This window comes from Diachasma alloeum, unplaced genomic scaffold, assembly GCF_001412515.2.
Source record: "Diachasma alloeum isolate Michigan unplaced genomic scaffold, Dall2.0 Dall_scaffold_00186, whole genome shotgun sequence".
In the NCBI taxonomy this organism is placed as follows: Eukaryota; Metazoa; Arthropoda; class Insecta; order Hymenoptera; family Braconidae; genus Diachasma; species Diachasma alloeum.
In genome coordinates, this window is record NW_021680352.1 from 1241257 (window position 1) to 1258102 (window position 16846).

The 16846-nt window shown below is 40.9% G+C and overlaps 1 protein-coding gene across 1 annotated transcript in view; it reads left to right on the forward strand.

Moving 5' to 3' along the window:
- LOC107048257 (nuclear hormone receptor FTZ-F1 beta) overlaps positions 1 to 11946 on the forward strand; it is a 23366-nt gene extending 11420 nt beyond the window's left edge. Inside the window, exons 2-4 of the mRNA XM_015271339.1 lie at positions 5292 to 5649; positions 8043 to 10150; positions 11519 to 11946. Of these exons, the coding sequence (XP_015126825.1) occupies positions 5475 to 5649; positions 8043 to 10150; positions 11519 to 11785 (2550 nt within the window). The 5' untranslated portion in view covers positions 5292 to 5474 and the 3' untranslated portion in view covers positions 11786 to 11946. The remainder of the gene's footprint in view (positions 1 to 5291; positions 5650 to 8042; positions 10151 to 11518) is intronic.
- The last annotated feature ends 4900 nt before the right edge of the window (positions 11947 to 16846 follow it).

Genomic DNA, 16846 nt, shown 5'->3' on the forward strand with positions numbered 1-16846 from the left:
GGCTCGACTCCTCTCGTGATGACACCGAGACAATTTGTCTCATCGCGGTCTCAAGTTTCTCGTATTTTTAATGTAAAATCTTGGTTTTTGTCTCGTTTGTCTTGTCTCGATTTTCTACGTATGAAAAACTTTATGAGACAATAGTTTGGAGAGGTGGGCGCGGTCTCAATGATCGTGGAAATCTTTGGTCTCGTCCCAGGCTCGACTCCTCTCGTGATGACACCGAGACAATTTGTCTCATCGCGGTCTCAAGTTTCTCGCATTTTTAATGTAAAATCTTGGTTTTTGTCTCGTTTGTCTCGTCTCGATTTTCTACGTATGAAAAACGCGACAAATGGAAACCGAGGTGAGATAAATTGACTCGGAGTCGTCGCGAGAGATGTTGATACGGCGTTTTTCGAGACTGAGACGAGACCAAAAATTTCCGCGTTCACTGTAGTGATGCCACGAGACATTTCATGAGACATCGCGAGATGAGACAAATGAGATTTTAGATTCAACTCGGATTCATCACGAGAGGAGTCGATACTGCGCATTTCGAGACTGAGACGAGAGCAACGATTCCATTCATTGAGACCGAGATGGTCTCTCCAAAGTCTTGTCTCGTGATGTCTCATGAAATGTCTCGCGGCATCACTAGTTCACTGAGACCGAGACAATCTCCCCAAGGTATTGTCTCGTGATGTCTCGTAGTCTCTCCCGGCATCACTAAACTAAATGAAAAACGATGAGAACGAGTGGCGGTTGAGTTTATTCGCCGGAGTGGTGAACGATAAAAATTCACAAATTTAGCAATTGCGTTGGAGGGACATTGACAAAGGGAATGAAGGAAAAAAGGAGAATCGTGTGAAGCGAGGGAAGATGAAGAGGAGACGTCGCACTCTCGGGCGTCGCACCGATCCGGCTTGACTGCACGCGGCACGACCGACTTGGTGGGGATAGGGGACCTTGAGTCGCGTCACGTGACCGCCAAGGTGCATACGGGGTAGGGCGTCGAGGGCCTTGACCTTACCACCAATACTCTGACTACCTCATTTTCGTGTGCATGTGTGTACGTATTGAGCCGCCCCCCCTCTCGCCCTCTCTCTCTCTCTCTTGCCGAGGCATTTTCTCTCTTTATCATCTCAGTGAGAAGTTGAAGAGGCTGCGCACTCTCTGTTACACGAGTGACTTACTACCAACTGCGCCCGAAAACGTAGACCTTACGACACTTTCTATTCTTCCGGCTTCTGTCTCCCCCTCAACGTTCACTTGAAAATGTTTTTTTCACTTTTCGTGAATGAATGATTCACCCGTCGAAATGACATTTCGGATTTTTATTTTCGTGAACGGGAGGAGGTGAGTTTATCGAGGGAATAAAGAGTTGAGAGGAACGTCGACTCACGTAGGTGCGTCTGCGGTTGATTCCATTTTTTTATTACCAACGGCGTTGTCCCCCTGGTACCTATTGTTTGCCCTCGTCCTGTCTCATTCTCTCACAGATTTGAAAATAGGGGACGCTGAGAATTATTCGGAGGTGGAGGACGTGTAACGCACTCGTTTGGGTTTTTTCAAAATATATTTTTTTCCCGATTTTTGCTCAACTAATAACCTTGATAATAATAAACTCCTGAAATCATGGTGTCACTTGCTGGTGAAATCAATTTGGAGTCACCAATGAAATCACTGAAATCGCTGACATCAGTGAAATCAGAAATCTTGTGATTCTCATTCATGAAGTCATTTATTGAAGTCACAATGAAATCATTTGCAGTTAATGAAATCCATGAAATCACGAGGGAATCCCTCGACCGAAAATACACCACGTTCTACACTCGTTCTAGAATTTTTGGTTCGAGAATTTTGTAGTTCATACGCGCGTATTGATGGTAACAAAAGAGATATAGGTGTTTTGATATTAAACAATATCGAAAAACAATTTCACCTCCAACGTTTGATGACGAAGGGCACTTGAAAGTTGACCAAAAAATTTTGAGAAGTAAAAAAGTACTTCTAGTATTGTTCATTCGTTTATTAGAAATAATAACAATTTGTAAGCGTTCGTTAAATGTTTTATGATAATAAAATCAATCGTTTTGATAAATAATTATTTGATCTCGATTATTCTTTCAATTTCGGGTCATTGAATTTTCAGTGATTTCAGTTACGTAGAAATCATTGATTTCAGTCGAATAGAGTCAATGAAATCATGATGAGTCATGAAATCACTGGAAATCAGCTCCGGCGATTTTTCGCATTTCCCCAAAATGATTCGTATAATGCACATTTCGATCAACATAAGAGATTAAATAACTTACTCCAACTGTAAGAACCCGTAAGAGATAAAAAACAAATTTTGTTCAAAAAAAAAAAAAATAAAATAAACGCACTCGTCGCTCTCGGCTGAGGCAGCGCAGGTTCCACGCACAGGTCACCGAGCTCTCTTCACCCTCCCCTCTCTTAATATCTGCGTCTCACTCATTTCCTCGTGCAGCCGGATTTTTTTTTCTCTAACAAAAATTGCGAGGAATGGACAAGCGAAAATTATGGGAGAGGATCCGCGATAATGAATTCAACGACAATTACTCATTGAATATTATTTCATTTTACATGACTTTTTCATGCATCAATGGGAGAGATTAATTGCTTTGCACAACACGAAAGTGCGTGAGCGAGATCAATTTAACGACGGTCTCACGATAGATATGTGGAAATGATTGAGAAATCGACGGGTAGGAAGCCGAAGGGGAGTCAAGAAAAGTGAGTGCAGTGGTGTGTGGAGCAACGCCCAAACCAGATAACCAGCCCCGCACAACCATTGCACACACGCACCAGCCGATCTCAAAATGTGTGTGTTACGACTCTCGCAGAAAATGCTCGAGCCGGTCTCGTTGGAATAAAGAGACAGGGAATGGAGTGGGGAAAATGGGGGAAACGAGCCAAGTGGTGGCCCGTCAGGAATGCAGGTCCTGCCATTATCCATTTATTTATTCATCATTCTTCTTCCTAGGGGAAATTAATGCAGCGAAATTAGATGCAGATAGTGAAATACCTCCGACCTTTCGAGACGTTGAGAACAATTTATGAGCAACATTTAATTGAGAAAAGATTTATATCTTTTTCACGATCGAAATGAGGGAAAAAATTGAAATGTTTGGATATCTCCTGACGTTTATTGCGAGTCTCTAGCCAATCGATAAAACCGCGGGGAACAGGTTCCACTCGCAAGACTCGAGAGTGTCTCGGAGACGGAGGGGAAAAAAAAATATCCGGAAAATTAACTTTTCAAGACGGCTATTTCGTAAGTCAAGTCTCACACGAGCCGCAAGAATTTCCGGTGTTATCGCGGTTAAATCGACGGCGATTCCAGCGGTGGGCTGAAGGTTATTGAACAAATTTGCCCATCACCAAATCCAATACAGCCTCCCGTTGTTGTAACACACACGGTGGTCCGTGGAATGCGTGTATGGATACTCTCCCCTGTCGACCTCGCGTCAAACCCACTATCTCCGTCCTTTTCACTTCACCTCATGCCTTCCTCCTCCCGCCCTCTCTTCGCCCCTCCGCACACATTTTTCGCAATTTTTGTTTCCCCTTTTGCAGTCTCTCGCTCTCTCTTCTCCACACGCTTTCTCATGGGTTAACGTGCGTCATATCACGGCGACTTTTTACTCTCATAGTCCCTCCCGGGCCCCCAAGGCAACCACCGTGCGCCGTTTGAGCGCCTTCTAGCCTTCTTGGTGCCCTGGCTGTCTACTTGTCTGCAGACCGAAAGAGGGAACTTGCAGGAATTTTTTTCAATCTTCTAATCTCAAGTTTGGGGCCTGAATAATTCATTTTTCATTCACAAACGTTGAAAATATTGTTCATTAATTAGTAAGCAGTTGACAGTCGAGGATTTCAAACGTTTTGAAGTCGCTAATTACGTCACAGAAACGGTCGAGCGTTGGACCAATCATCAATCTTGAGGTGCGCTTTGACCAATGGGGGACAAGTTTCCACTCTCTTCTTTTTCGACCAATGACCGTCTTCGTGAAGTCATGACTCGGAAACTACTGATTTTCCGCGAAATTTACTGAATTAACTAAATTATCATGAGACATCTAGGCAGTGATGCCGCGAGACGAGATGAGACGAGACGAGAAACAGTATTTTCTTGTCTCGTCTCGTTGTCAGGAAACCATTCTCTCGTCTAGTCTCGTCTCGTCTCTATAATCCAATTTGCACAAAAAAAAATACACAGAGGTACAGAGAGGGGGAAGCTTTCTCGACTCTCGTCTCGTTTGTCTCGTCTTGTCTCGTCTTGCCTTATCTCGTCTCGATAATCCATTTTGCACGGAAAAAAATACACCGAGAGAGAGAGGGGGAGGCTGTCTCGACTCTCGTCTCGTCTCGTTTGTCTCGTCTCATGAGATGAGACGAGACGAGAAACTGCATCTTCTTGTCTCGTCTCGTTGTCAGAAACCCATTCTCTCGTCTAGTCTCATCTCGTCTCATCTCTATAATCCAATTTGCACAGAAAAAAAATACAAAGAGGTACAGAGCGGGGGCGGCTCTCTCGACTCTCGTCTCGTTCGTCTCGTCTTGTCTCGTCTTGCCTTATCTCGTCTCTATAATCCAATTTGCACGGAAAAAAATACATCGAGATGGAGAGAGGGAGAGGCTGTCCCGACTCTGGTCTCGTCTCGTCATGTCTCTCGTCTCGTTTGTCTCGTCTCGCCTTGTCTCGTCTCTATAATCCAATTTGGACGGAAAAAAATACACAGAGGAGCAGAGAAGAGGAGGCTCTCTCGACTCTCGTCTCCTCTCGTTTCTGTCATTGTCTCGAATGACTCGTCTCGTCATGTCTCTCATCTCGTTTGTCTCGTCTCGTCTCGCGGCATCGCTACATCCAGACAATATTTCCCCATAATTTTCCCCATTTAGCTATCCATATCTCACGAGAAATGTGCGACCAGAGAAATTAGAAAGAGCTCTTCGAAGTTACGTTTTGCCTGCTTATCCTCGGTTCTCCTACAAATTTATCCAATCCCCTCCCTCCTCCACCTCTCTGCGTATCCTCATTCGCCATAGTATATTTATACCGCCCGTGTTGGCCGCCATGTGCGTGTCCATTTCCGCGCGAAGGTCGTTCACGGGGACCGGAAGTGGGCCGTCCTTGCTCGAACGACCGTTACGTACTCACTCTAGAAGGCAGTTTGGCTATTGTCCAACGTTTTAATCCCCCACCCTCCGCGCATTTTCCCTCAATTAGTCCTTGATACTGTCTCAATTGACTTTGATTTAACTCGAAAATATGATGCTCATTGCAGAACACAAGCCGAGGGTAACAGCTCAGGAGTTTAAAGTATCCGGGAGTAGCTGTAATCGACGAGGGTCTTGCTCAGGATGCTGAGCAATCATCCTACGTTAATAGACTTAGGGTCACGTGAAGAGGAGGAAGAAGGTGCGTGGCTATTTGCCCGAGGGAGGATACACGTCCTCAACAGCTGAGAATGTCGGAGCAAAACGCTCCCACAGACGGCCCAGGCTGGTGGCCACCAGCGCAACCATGGAAAAGTTCGTCCACGAGTGTTGCTGGCACATCAGTTGTGACACGCAATCCTGAGACGGGGAAAAATGTATCAGTGACGACAATCAATGTACCACCGGTACAGGATATGCACGATGGTAAATACTCATTGAATTTAGTCGTTTTTTTTTCGGGGAATATTAAGTTCAACTTCAATAGCGAAGCGGCAAAACGGGTCAAGTCGCAATTTTGGGAGAAATCCATTTCAGAGGAGCTGAGTCGACATAAGCCGAAAAAAATGATTTAAAAATGAGCCAAGTCGACTCAGCTAGTTTTGTATGGATTCAATGGGCATTCTTAATATGGGCATTCTTAATCTTCTTAAATTGGAGTAGTTTGAATTAAAGAATTGGATTTCTAGCTTTCCCAATTTTATTATGACTTTAGAATAAAGGAAAATTAATTCAATCCATCCACCTGATAATTTGTCAATCGATTTTTTTTTATTGAGTGGCTTAAGTCGATAAAAATTGTTAAAAAATAGTCTAGAGAAGTTGCATCTTATCATGCTAAAATCTCTCTCGATATTGAACGAAATCCGTGCCTGAGTTTGATTAAATTCACAAAAGGACAGTCACTATCAGTTTTTCGGCTCTCCTGTACAATTCACATTTTTCGACTTAACCCGGTTTACCGCTTCGCTACTGACTTGTGGTTTTCTCTCGACCCTTTTGCGCAGAGAAGTGAGAAGGGGAATTAATGCTTTGGCTTTCAGGCACGTACCCGGGGAGATTATTACTGCACATGCTTTCCTTCTCATTTCCACTCGCACAGCCCTCTTGCGACACTTGTTCACGTAAACCTGTTGTATTTTAGAGCCGTCAAACATCAATTTCATATGCATTCCACAGGGCTGAGCATGTTTCATTGGGCGAACTAAAAATTGCATTTTTCTTGTTTCTATTTGTTATTCTCTTGAAAAAAGTCGCACTTCCACTGCCGTTAACGATCAGCAGTAATTTTAATTTGTTATTTGAATTGAAAAACAGGAAATAATTGAGAGCTTTTCATTCGTAAATTGCGGATAACAGTTATGAAGGGCTCAACAGGTGTCTGTTTACCATTGGATTTTCCTCATTTTGGGGATTTCTTTGGTTTAAAATATTTTTGTCACAACTTTCAAAGTAACTCATGGGCTGTATTACATCATTTCAACATTTTAACATTGAATTCCACGTTATTCCACTCATTCTATTTTCTTTATCATTATTTTCATTGTTTGGGTCATTGGAGTTGTCATTTAAGATAATTTGAGATATCTCATGACTTATTGGAAAAGAAAAAAATAAGATGAATAGAACAAATACTATATTTTTTTATATTAATTTATTTATAATAAAATAAAAAAATATTAATATTAATATTTTATTAAAATTAAATAAAAATGATTATTAAAAATAATAAATTGAATAATAATATTAATATTAATGATTTATATTAAATATTAACATTTCATGTTCATTTTATCATATTGTTTTAAATAACAAAAATTCTACATATTTATCATTTTAAAATATTTTCTTATCAATACATAAGATAATCAAGTTTAGAATGGAAAATTTCATGACTTATTGAAAAAGAAAAAAATAAGATGAATAGAACAAATACTATATTTTTTTATATTACAATTTTTTCCCCATTTTATTAAAAAATTAATCAATTTTTTTTTATATTTAATTTATTTCTAATAAAATAAAAAAATATTAATATTAATATTTTATTAAAATTAAATAAAAATGATTATTAAAAATAATAAATTGAATAATAATATTAATATTAATGATTTATATTAAATATTAACATTTCATGTTCATTTTATCATATTGTTTTAAATAACAAAAATTCTACATATTTATCATTTTAAAATATTTTCTTATCAATACATAAGATAATCAAGTTTAGAATGGAAAATTTCATGACTTATTGAAAAAGAAAAAAATAAGATGAATAGAACAAATACTATATTTTTTTATATTAATTTTTTTTCCATTTTATTAAAAAATTAATCAATTTTTTTTTATATTTAATTTATTTCTAATAAAATAAAAAAATATTAATATTAATATTTTATTAAAATTAAATAAAAATGATTATTAAAAATAATAAATTGAATAATAATATTAATATTAATGATTTATATTAAATATTACCATTTCATATTCATTTTCTCATATTGTCTTAAATAACAAAAATTCTACATATATATAATTTTTAAATATTTTCTTATCAATACATAAGATAATCAAGTTTAGAATGGAAATACTCCAAAGTGAGGCACAGCGGATTAGCTGCTGACCCAACCGTTCCATCCTTTCTTTAAAAAGGAATATCTCCGAATCCAAGACAGCTATCAAAATTTTCGACACCTTTTCCCCAGCCCCACCTCGCCGTCCAAAAAAGGTCCCCACAAAAATGTCCCCATCCCCCTCAGCTCCGTAGAAACCCCCGAAACCCTCAGACGTGAATTCACAATTCCCTCTTTTCTCGGCAGGCAAAAGCGTCAAGTACCTGGGAGGCCAGAACGGCGTGACAGTATCAGTGGTGTCGTCCTGCGGCAGTAGCCCCAGCCCAGGACTGAATGGGCCGGAGCCAGGCTCAGTGGACGATCTCGAGGAAAGCGATGGCGAAGTCAGCAAGATCGACTTCCGTGGCGTCAACTTGCGAACGAAGAAGAAGCGGGACGGCGACCCAGACAGCGTCTCAACGGCGGACGACTCCCACGAGCAGCCGGAGCGTCCGATGTCCTGGGAGGGTGAGCTGTCAGACCAGGAGATGTCCTCGAACACGCTCGCAACCCAGGAGCACGAGGAGACCTCGATGGAGGGAGTGCAGGTGTGCAGTCTGAGTCCTGGGCCCCAGGAGCAAAAATTCCCGATAAAGCCTGAGCCAGATTACCGCTCAAGTCCTGGCACCCCCCAGGGCCACACAGACCCTGCGATGCCCCAGGCCCACAGCCAGAGCCTCCAGCACCCCCAGCCCCACCCCCAGAGGGACCTCGAGCCGAATCATCAGAGCGACCTCCCCCTTCTGGTCGGCAAACTCCTCGGGGGCTACAGCAGTTCGACCCCCAACCACAGCCCCATCCTGAACCCTCGTCACCACCTGCAGAAGCACAGCCACACGAGATCCCAGGTCCCATCCCCAGACTCAGCAATCCACTCAGCCTACAGTGTCTTCAGCTCTCCAACTCAGTCACCCCACGCAGCTCGACACAATGCCCTCGGCGCTGGCAGCCCAGTGCCCTCGTCCTCCCTCTCGTTATCCCGCCACAGCTTCAACAATTCCACCTCCTCCCTCTCCCTCTCCCTCTCTCACTCCCTGTCGCGAAACAACTCAGACGCCTCCAGCAGCTGCTACAGCTACGGCTCCCTGAGCCCACCCACCCACTCACCAGTGCAACAGCCCAGGCACCCCCACCCCCATCACCACCAGATCCCCCAGGGGAGCCCCCTGCACCTGCCCTCGGGCTCGGCGAGTGCCCACTACTCTAGCCCACCTGATCTGACCAACGACCCCCACAACGACGAGGAGGACTGCAAAATACCCTCTGCACCATCGGGCATATCGACCAGGCAACAGCTCATCAACAGCCCCTGCCCAATATGCGGGGACAAGATAAGCGGCTTTCACTATGGCATTTTCTCGTGTGAGTCATGCAAGGGCTTCTTCAAACGCACTGTCCAGAATAGGAAGAACTACGTCTGCCTCAGGGGGGCTGGCTGTCCTGTCACTGTTGCCACGAGGAAGAAGTGCCCTGCCTGCAGGTTCGACAAGTGTCTCAATATGGGAATGAAGCTCGAGGCCATTCGCGAGGACAGGACTAGGGGTGGGAGGAGCACCTATCAGTGCACTTATACACTTCCAGCTAATCTCATGGGCAGTGCTGGGGGCATGGGGGATAAAGTCAATGCTGGGAACTGCAGTCCAGCTCCGGGGGAGCATCATCACTCGGCGAGACATCACTGGAATCATTCGCATAATAAAATGCAGGTTGTGCCCCAGCTGCTGCAGGATATCATGGATGTCGAGCATCTTTGGCATTATAATGATAATGATCGGGCTGGACAGGGGCAGGGGGGTGCGGGGGGACAGGGGAATGGGCTGGGGGAGTCCCTGGGGATCGCCACTGGGAGCAATGGAAATGTCGAGGGGAGGGGGGAGCCGGGGGGCTCCAGTCCTGGGCATTGTCAGGGGAATTGTCAGGAGCAGACGTCGACGAACGAGGGGACCAATGAGGGGGGCAACTCCAGTGGCAATGGGAACTCACAGCCACCCGACTTTCTGTCGAATTTGTGCAATATCGCTGATCACAGGCTTTATAAGATTGTCAAGTGGTGCAAGAGTCTGCCACTTTTCAAGAATATTTCGATTGATGATCAGATTTGTTTGCTGATTAATTCGTGGTGCGAACTGCTGCTGTTCTCGTGCTGCTTTCGGAGCATGAGCACCCCGGGGGAGATCAGGGTGTCCTTGGGGAAGTCCATTACTCTGGAGCAGGCCAGGCAGCTGGGGCTGGCTACCTGCATTGAGAGGATGCTCGCGTTCACTAATAACTTGAGGAGACTCAGGGTGGATCAGTACGAATACGTTGCGATGAAGGTAAATTGAGGTTTGGGGACGTTGGGGTGATTTTATATTGGGGGAGGTTGGGTGAAATCGACACTTGAATTTTTTTTTAATTTAGGGACTCGTTGAAATGCTCAGGAAATTCAAGTTTTTTTTTCAATGTAGAGAACAATTCAGTAGCGAAGCGGTAATCCGGGTCAAGTCGACTTAGCCCTTCGCTGAGTTTTCGAGGAATATCTCCGAATTCAAGAGAAATAGCGAAATTTTCATTATTAGCTTTTTTGTAGAGCGAACTGAGAGCTACAAAAAAGGTTATTACAAAAAATTTCTATGTTCCTTAGGTTCCGAGATATTATATACTGACCAATAGTCTAAATCGACTTAAACCGGTTTACCGCTTCGCTACTGAATTCTTTCCCTCTGTGATGGGCCTAAACTGAGCTCTATTGATACATTTGTTTCTGAGTTATGAGTAATTTTAAAAAATTTTGCGCTACCCTCCCCTAGATTTACTGAGGATGAAAGAAACGTGAAGTTGATTTATGGTTTTCCGTTTCACTTTTGACTTTTTTTAAAATGTTAGTGATTGGTTGAAATGCTGAAGAAATTTAATATTTTTTTTTTCAATGCAGAGAACAATTCCTTCCCTTTGTGAGGGGCCTAAACTGAGCTCTGTTGATACATTTGTTTCTGAGTTATGAGTAATTTTAAAAATTTTTGCCCTACCCTCCTCTAGATTTACTGAGGATGAAAGAAACGTGAAGTTGATTTATGGTTTTCCATTCACTTTTGACTTTTTTTAAAATGTTAGTGATTGGTTGAAATGCTGAGGAAATTTAATATTTTTTTTTTTCAATGCAGAGAACAATTCCTTCCCTTTGTGAGGGGCCTAAACTGAGCTCTATTGATACATTTGTTTCTGAGTTATGAGTAATTTTAAAAAATTTTGCGCTACCCTCCCCTAGATTTACTGAGGATGAAAGGAACGGGAAGTTGGTTACGTGAAAATGTCGAGAAACTTCGTGAACGGTAATCCCCAGTTCTGATTGGTCGAGTGGCGTGAAATAGTCGCTGAAAAAAATCCACGGTTTTTTCAAATTCTTCAAACGCCAAAAATTTTTTCTGCGTCGTATTTATCGTTTTTTTTATGGGTGAAGTTTAATATCACTTCAGTAATAAGAATAACATCAAATAAAAATTATTTGACACCCGCAGGTGATGAGAAAAAATCAATCAATCTGATGAATAAAATCAATATTCGAAAAATGTTCAAATGCAAGACTCCCCTTCCGTTTTACCCCCGGTGATCTGCACAAGAACCACCTTAAACCGTTTTACCGCCTCGCTCCTGGTTTATTATCACCAATATTCGCCATCAATGAATAATTTTTTTCTCCGCAGGTGATAGTACTATTAACTTCCGACACGAGTGAATTGAAAGAACCCGAGAAGGTCCGCGCCTCCCAGGAGAAGGCACTCCAAGCCCTCCAGCAGTACACGATAGCGAGGTATCCAGAGATGCCAGCGAAATTCGGAGAGCTCCTTCTCCGAATACCCGATCTCCAGAGGACCTGCCAAGCCGGCAAGGAGTTGTTGAGTCAAAAGCGCGCAGAGGGCGAGGGCAGCTCCTTCAATCTACTCATGGAGCTCCTCAGGGGCGACCACTGAACGAACAAATCCAATTGATCTGGTCTTCAAGGTGAATGAAAAAACGACAAGTTCTTCCATGGAAAATTTATCAAACCCATGATCCCTCGCTTATCGAGTCCACGAGCGCCCGGGAATCAGGTTGTAGTTGTTAAGGCGATAGTTCGAATGACTGCACTGAGAGAAAGACGACAAAGTTCTCAAACAAGTCTTACTTGTGCCAAGAAAATCATTTTTTGAAAATTATCAAAAAAGCATTTTTTGCGCCAAACATGCAGAGAGTGCGCTGGAATGAAAAATTTTTGTCGCAGAAGTAGATTCAGTAGTTCAAAAAAAATTGCATTCTCTCTATTTAGCTCTCGGCTGTCTGATAATCACAGGCAATAAATGAACCCTCAAATGAAACAATAATAATGACATGACAGCAATCATGTAACTTTTGTCAATTTTCAGCCAGCGATTTTGCTGGCCCAAACAAGACTTGTTTGACAACGTGTTTGTTTTTCTCTCAGTGTAGAGAGAATCTAAATGAAGAAAATATACAAAAAAAAATGACTGTAACTTGCGGATCGTCCGTTATAGCGATTAGCTCACTGGTGAGGGGACACACATTCTTTTTTCCAAGAGAAAAGAATTATTCTAGACTTAGAGCGATAGATGACTTATACAATAATATATATTTTATACTGAGAAATAATGCTTCCATTGAAGACGAACGGAGGGGCTTGCGCTCTTGCATTCCTGCCTTGATACACAGGAGTTCTTGTTTATTGATAATTTTTTTTTCTTTTTTTTTTATTGAAGAGGCCTGTCCGGTTACTGTTCGTAGCGTCCAAGCGTGCGTCCAGGTGCAAGTGAGACTGAAATTTTATTAGGGACGAGGGCTCGGGGGAATTGGACGCGCGCACTATTTTCTACTTCTCCTTATTACAATGTTATTGTTGTGGAGAAAGGATGAGTGAATGGATTCTGTTTTGTATGTAGTTGAAGATAATGAGGGAGAATTTGTAACATTGCGGCGAATCCACCAGTATTTTGTACCGTTTTTTTTTTAACGTTTACTTAATGGCGAAGCATGATTGTCTCCCAGTAACGAGAATGTACTTAAAAAGCGAAACAAACAAAAAAAGGATTTAATTTTAAATGCTTGATGATTTAAGTAGCTTACGTAGCCATGTGCCTTTCCCGAGATGGCAATTTGAATTTTTGAGATGATATTTTTTCATTGAATTCAACCAGATGTTCGTACTTTAATGCCTATTCCTGTCGTTTAATGTGATTTGTCGACAGAATTGGGGAAATTGTTTTGAAGCTTTGGCTAGGGGATTATTCGCCAGTGGAATCGCAAATTTCTTTTCGAGTGCAAATGAATTTGCGACTGGATTCACCGCGATCGAATACTTCACTAGTTTGGCTTCATGAAATCAGTGGCGAAGTGGTAAAACGGTTCAAGCAGACTATTGGCCGGTTTTTAGTGAATATCTCGGAATCTAAGGGAGATAGCTGAATTTTTGTGAGAACCTTTTTTGTAGGGCTCAAGTTTCTCTAGAAAAAAGGTCATTATGAAAATTTCATTATCTCCTTTAGATTCGGAGATATTCGGCGAAAACTTAATTAAGTGATGAGTCGACTTGAACCGTTTTACCACTTTGCTACTGAAATTGTTTTTTATTCAGTGCCTACGTCGAGACTAGTTGCTGGGCGTTAATTCAGTAGCGAAGTGGTAAAACAGTTTAAGTCGACTCATCTCCGAGTTGAGTTTTTGAGGAATACTTCCGAATCTACGGGAGATGGCGAAATTTTTGTAATGACTTTTTTTGTAGAGCGAATTGAGAGCTACAAAAAATGTTGAGACAAAAATTTTGGTATTTCCCTTAGATTCCGAGATTTTCACTGAAAAATGGTCAACAGTCAAAATTTGCTTATACACTGAGAGAAAAACGAGTTTTCAAACAAGTCTTACTTGTGCCAGGAAAATAGTTTTTTGAAAATTATCAAAAAAGGATTTTTTTGTGCCAAACATGCAGAGAGTGCGCCGGAGTGAAAAATTTTTGTCGCGAAAATAGATTTAGTAGTTCAAAAAAAATTGCATTCTCTGCAGACGCAAGAAACGTCATTTCTAGCACTACTCCTTCGTTATTCGATACTCCCATACGTATTTAGCTCCCGAAAAATCTTTTTTTTATGCGAAACAAGGGATAGTAGTTTTTCGTTTCGGCTGTCTAATAATAACAGACAAGAAATGAACCCTCAAATGAAACAATAATAATGATATGACAGCGATCTTGTAACTGGGATAAAATATTTGTTGATAAATTGTCCTCTAGATGAGATATTTTAATCCTGAAAAGGCACCGTCTGGTGTGAATTATCCGCCTCTTGAGCCAAATATTTCGTTGCTGTCGAAAGCAGAACAATTATTCATGTTTGAGACTCTCAAATTCGAACCAAACAAATTTTGTTTGAGAACGTATTTGTTTTTCTCTCGGTGTACCATTTTACCACTTCACTACTGAATTATTCCGTGACTGAGTGTATGAGTACTATGTAATAGTTTAGTGTCTAGCGTGCACTGGAGAACATGGAATGATCGAGTGGATTTGATAGCCCGTTGGCCGTAGTCTTTTATGAAATTTTATTATTTTTAAAAATTTCGTGTCTATGTTTCACGCGCCGTGTATCGTGGTTGATATGCGTTCTGGCGCGTGCATTGTTGGCCTTTTGTGCTCTTCCGGCATTTTTGAGCGATGCCGTAGTGGGCGATTGTCTGTGCGAATAGTTGTGGTGATGAAAATTGAAACTTTTTGATGAAAACTCTTTTTTAATGCCCAACAAAAAGACTGCGATGGGGAGAGTGTGTACAGAACATGATGAATCACCAAATATGCGTGGGACAAACGTGCATTAATGACGCCTGATGATCAGGGGCTAGATAGTTTTTAGTATACGCTGGCGATACTTGACGATCATTTCGGACAAAGTGATAGATCACTCGTTCATCCCCGCATATTGAAGATTAATTCGTAATAGGGAACTTGCATAGAGTCCACTTTTCGAATATTTTTAAATGAATAGAGTCTTTGGTGTCTGTGAACCATTCCAGAGTAAAAAGTTTTCCGAAAGGTGGTCTGGATATTTTGTAATAACTGATTAAAAAGGCATCAATTTTGAAAACTTTTTTTGGGGTGATGACGTCAATTCACCGGAATCAAGTTCCCCTTGCGACTACTAGCAGCGCTATTGAGTTATTCTAGCCTCTCAAAGTGCGAGACCTTCAACCAAAACAAATCGAGGGAGTTATGTTTGAAACAATTATTAAAAGTGGATAAAAAAAATATATTGGCACTAACAAATGAAGTTTGTGCTGAAAAATGATTTTCAAAAGGCGTGCTCGGGGAATTTACCAACGGTAGACGTGACTATGTTGATAGATTTTATGGGTTTAAATCTGTGTCAAAGTGTCGAAAGTCGTGGTTGTATAATTTTCACTGTTGTATTTTTACATCCTGGTACAAAACAATATTTATAAGGAGCTTTCATCACTCGATCCGGTTTTTCTGACACTTTCGAGCCTAGTACATGTACAGAGTATTTTCCTAGATTTCAGCAGCTGTACTGAACCGCTTGACGGCGCCACACGACAATTTCGGCCTCCGGTGAGTTGACGTCACAGGCCTTTTTAGAACGTTTAAAAAATGCAATTTTTAAAAGCAAATAAATAATTACTCAACTATTTTCCGTGTGTTTCCGTGTCAAATATGAGTTCTTGGGGGCATATATTTGAGGAAATTTTTTTTTAAAAAAACATGCGAGTTCCCTATTGTGATTGAATGTTCGGCAACTGAATTTGTGGTCTGTGGTGGTTTTTAGAGCGACTGAAATTGAGAAACTTCATCGTAATACTTAATGTAATGGTAATAGGAAGAAAAAGTATCCAGTATTCCCGATGATTCATAATAAAATTGGTATTATAAATGTTAAAAGTGAGTGTCAGTTGAGTTAGGGCGAGGAGATGTGTAAATATTGCGAAGAAAAAAATATTGAAAACATTTTATACGATTGAGGACTCGCCAACTTTGCGCTAGGTGAATGAATGAGTGGTGATGATTTGTGAGAGATTTTTATCTGAATGCAAGTAATTTTTTTCAACGATTGAGCGTTGAAAGTCAATGATAAAGATCGATATTTGCCTGTTGAAAAGTGACTATTCTATGTTTATATTTGATAATATAGCTATTTCTACGTCTTTTTAATGTAATACTTATGATTACAAGTCGAGACAGATTGTTTTTTATATGAACAGATGGAAAAAATCCAATATTGATTGAATTATTTATGCCCTCGTTGATGGGAACGAGATGATGATGGAGAAAAACATTATTTCAGTGAATAAATGCAGCTATTTTTTGTAAATCAGGAGCGTGGCTGCAGTCTGAGTATCCCCAATGATTTTTATCACGAAAAATGAGAGATTTATGAGGAGCATTCCACGACAAATGAGTCAACTGGCCGACCCTTACTCTCTTGGAATTTAGTGGCGATTTTTTTACATTTTTCCGTTTTTTCCCGATAACTCGAGTTCTATTCGTCCGATTTTGATTTATTAAGCGTCAATATTTTCCATTTTTTACCGCCTATGCGAGGAATTTCCGGTACATTTTTTTTTCGACTCCTAGATGCTCATAATAACGAATTTTCGAATAAAAAAAATTGAAAAGTTGAATTTTGCAAATTACGTCACTTTTGATTTGTTTCATTTTTTTTCAGTAATTCTTACAATCAAAACAAGTATTTTCAGCCGTCATTTAAGTTCGGCATCCGCTTGGATCTATTTAATTTTCAATTTTTTCTTTTCGAAATTTCGCAAATTTGGTCAAAACACCCCTAAACGCCCTCGATTATGTATCGAAAAATATGTAATATATAGGTATACAGTCAAATTCACTTTATACTGTCAATAATCAAAGTTAATCAACGCCATTTTGGGGTGTTTTGACCAAATTTGCGGAATTTCGAAAAGAAAAAATTGAAAATAAAATGGATCTAGGAGGATCCCCAACCTGTATGACGGCTCAAAATACT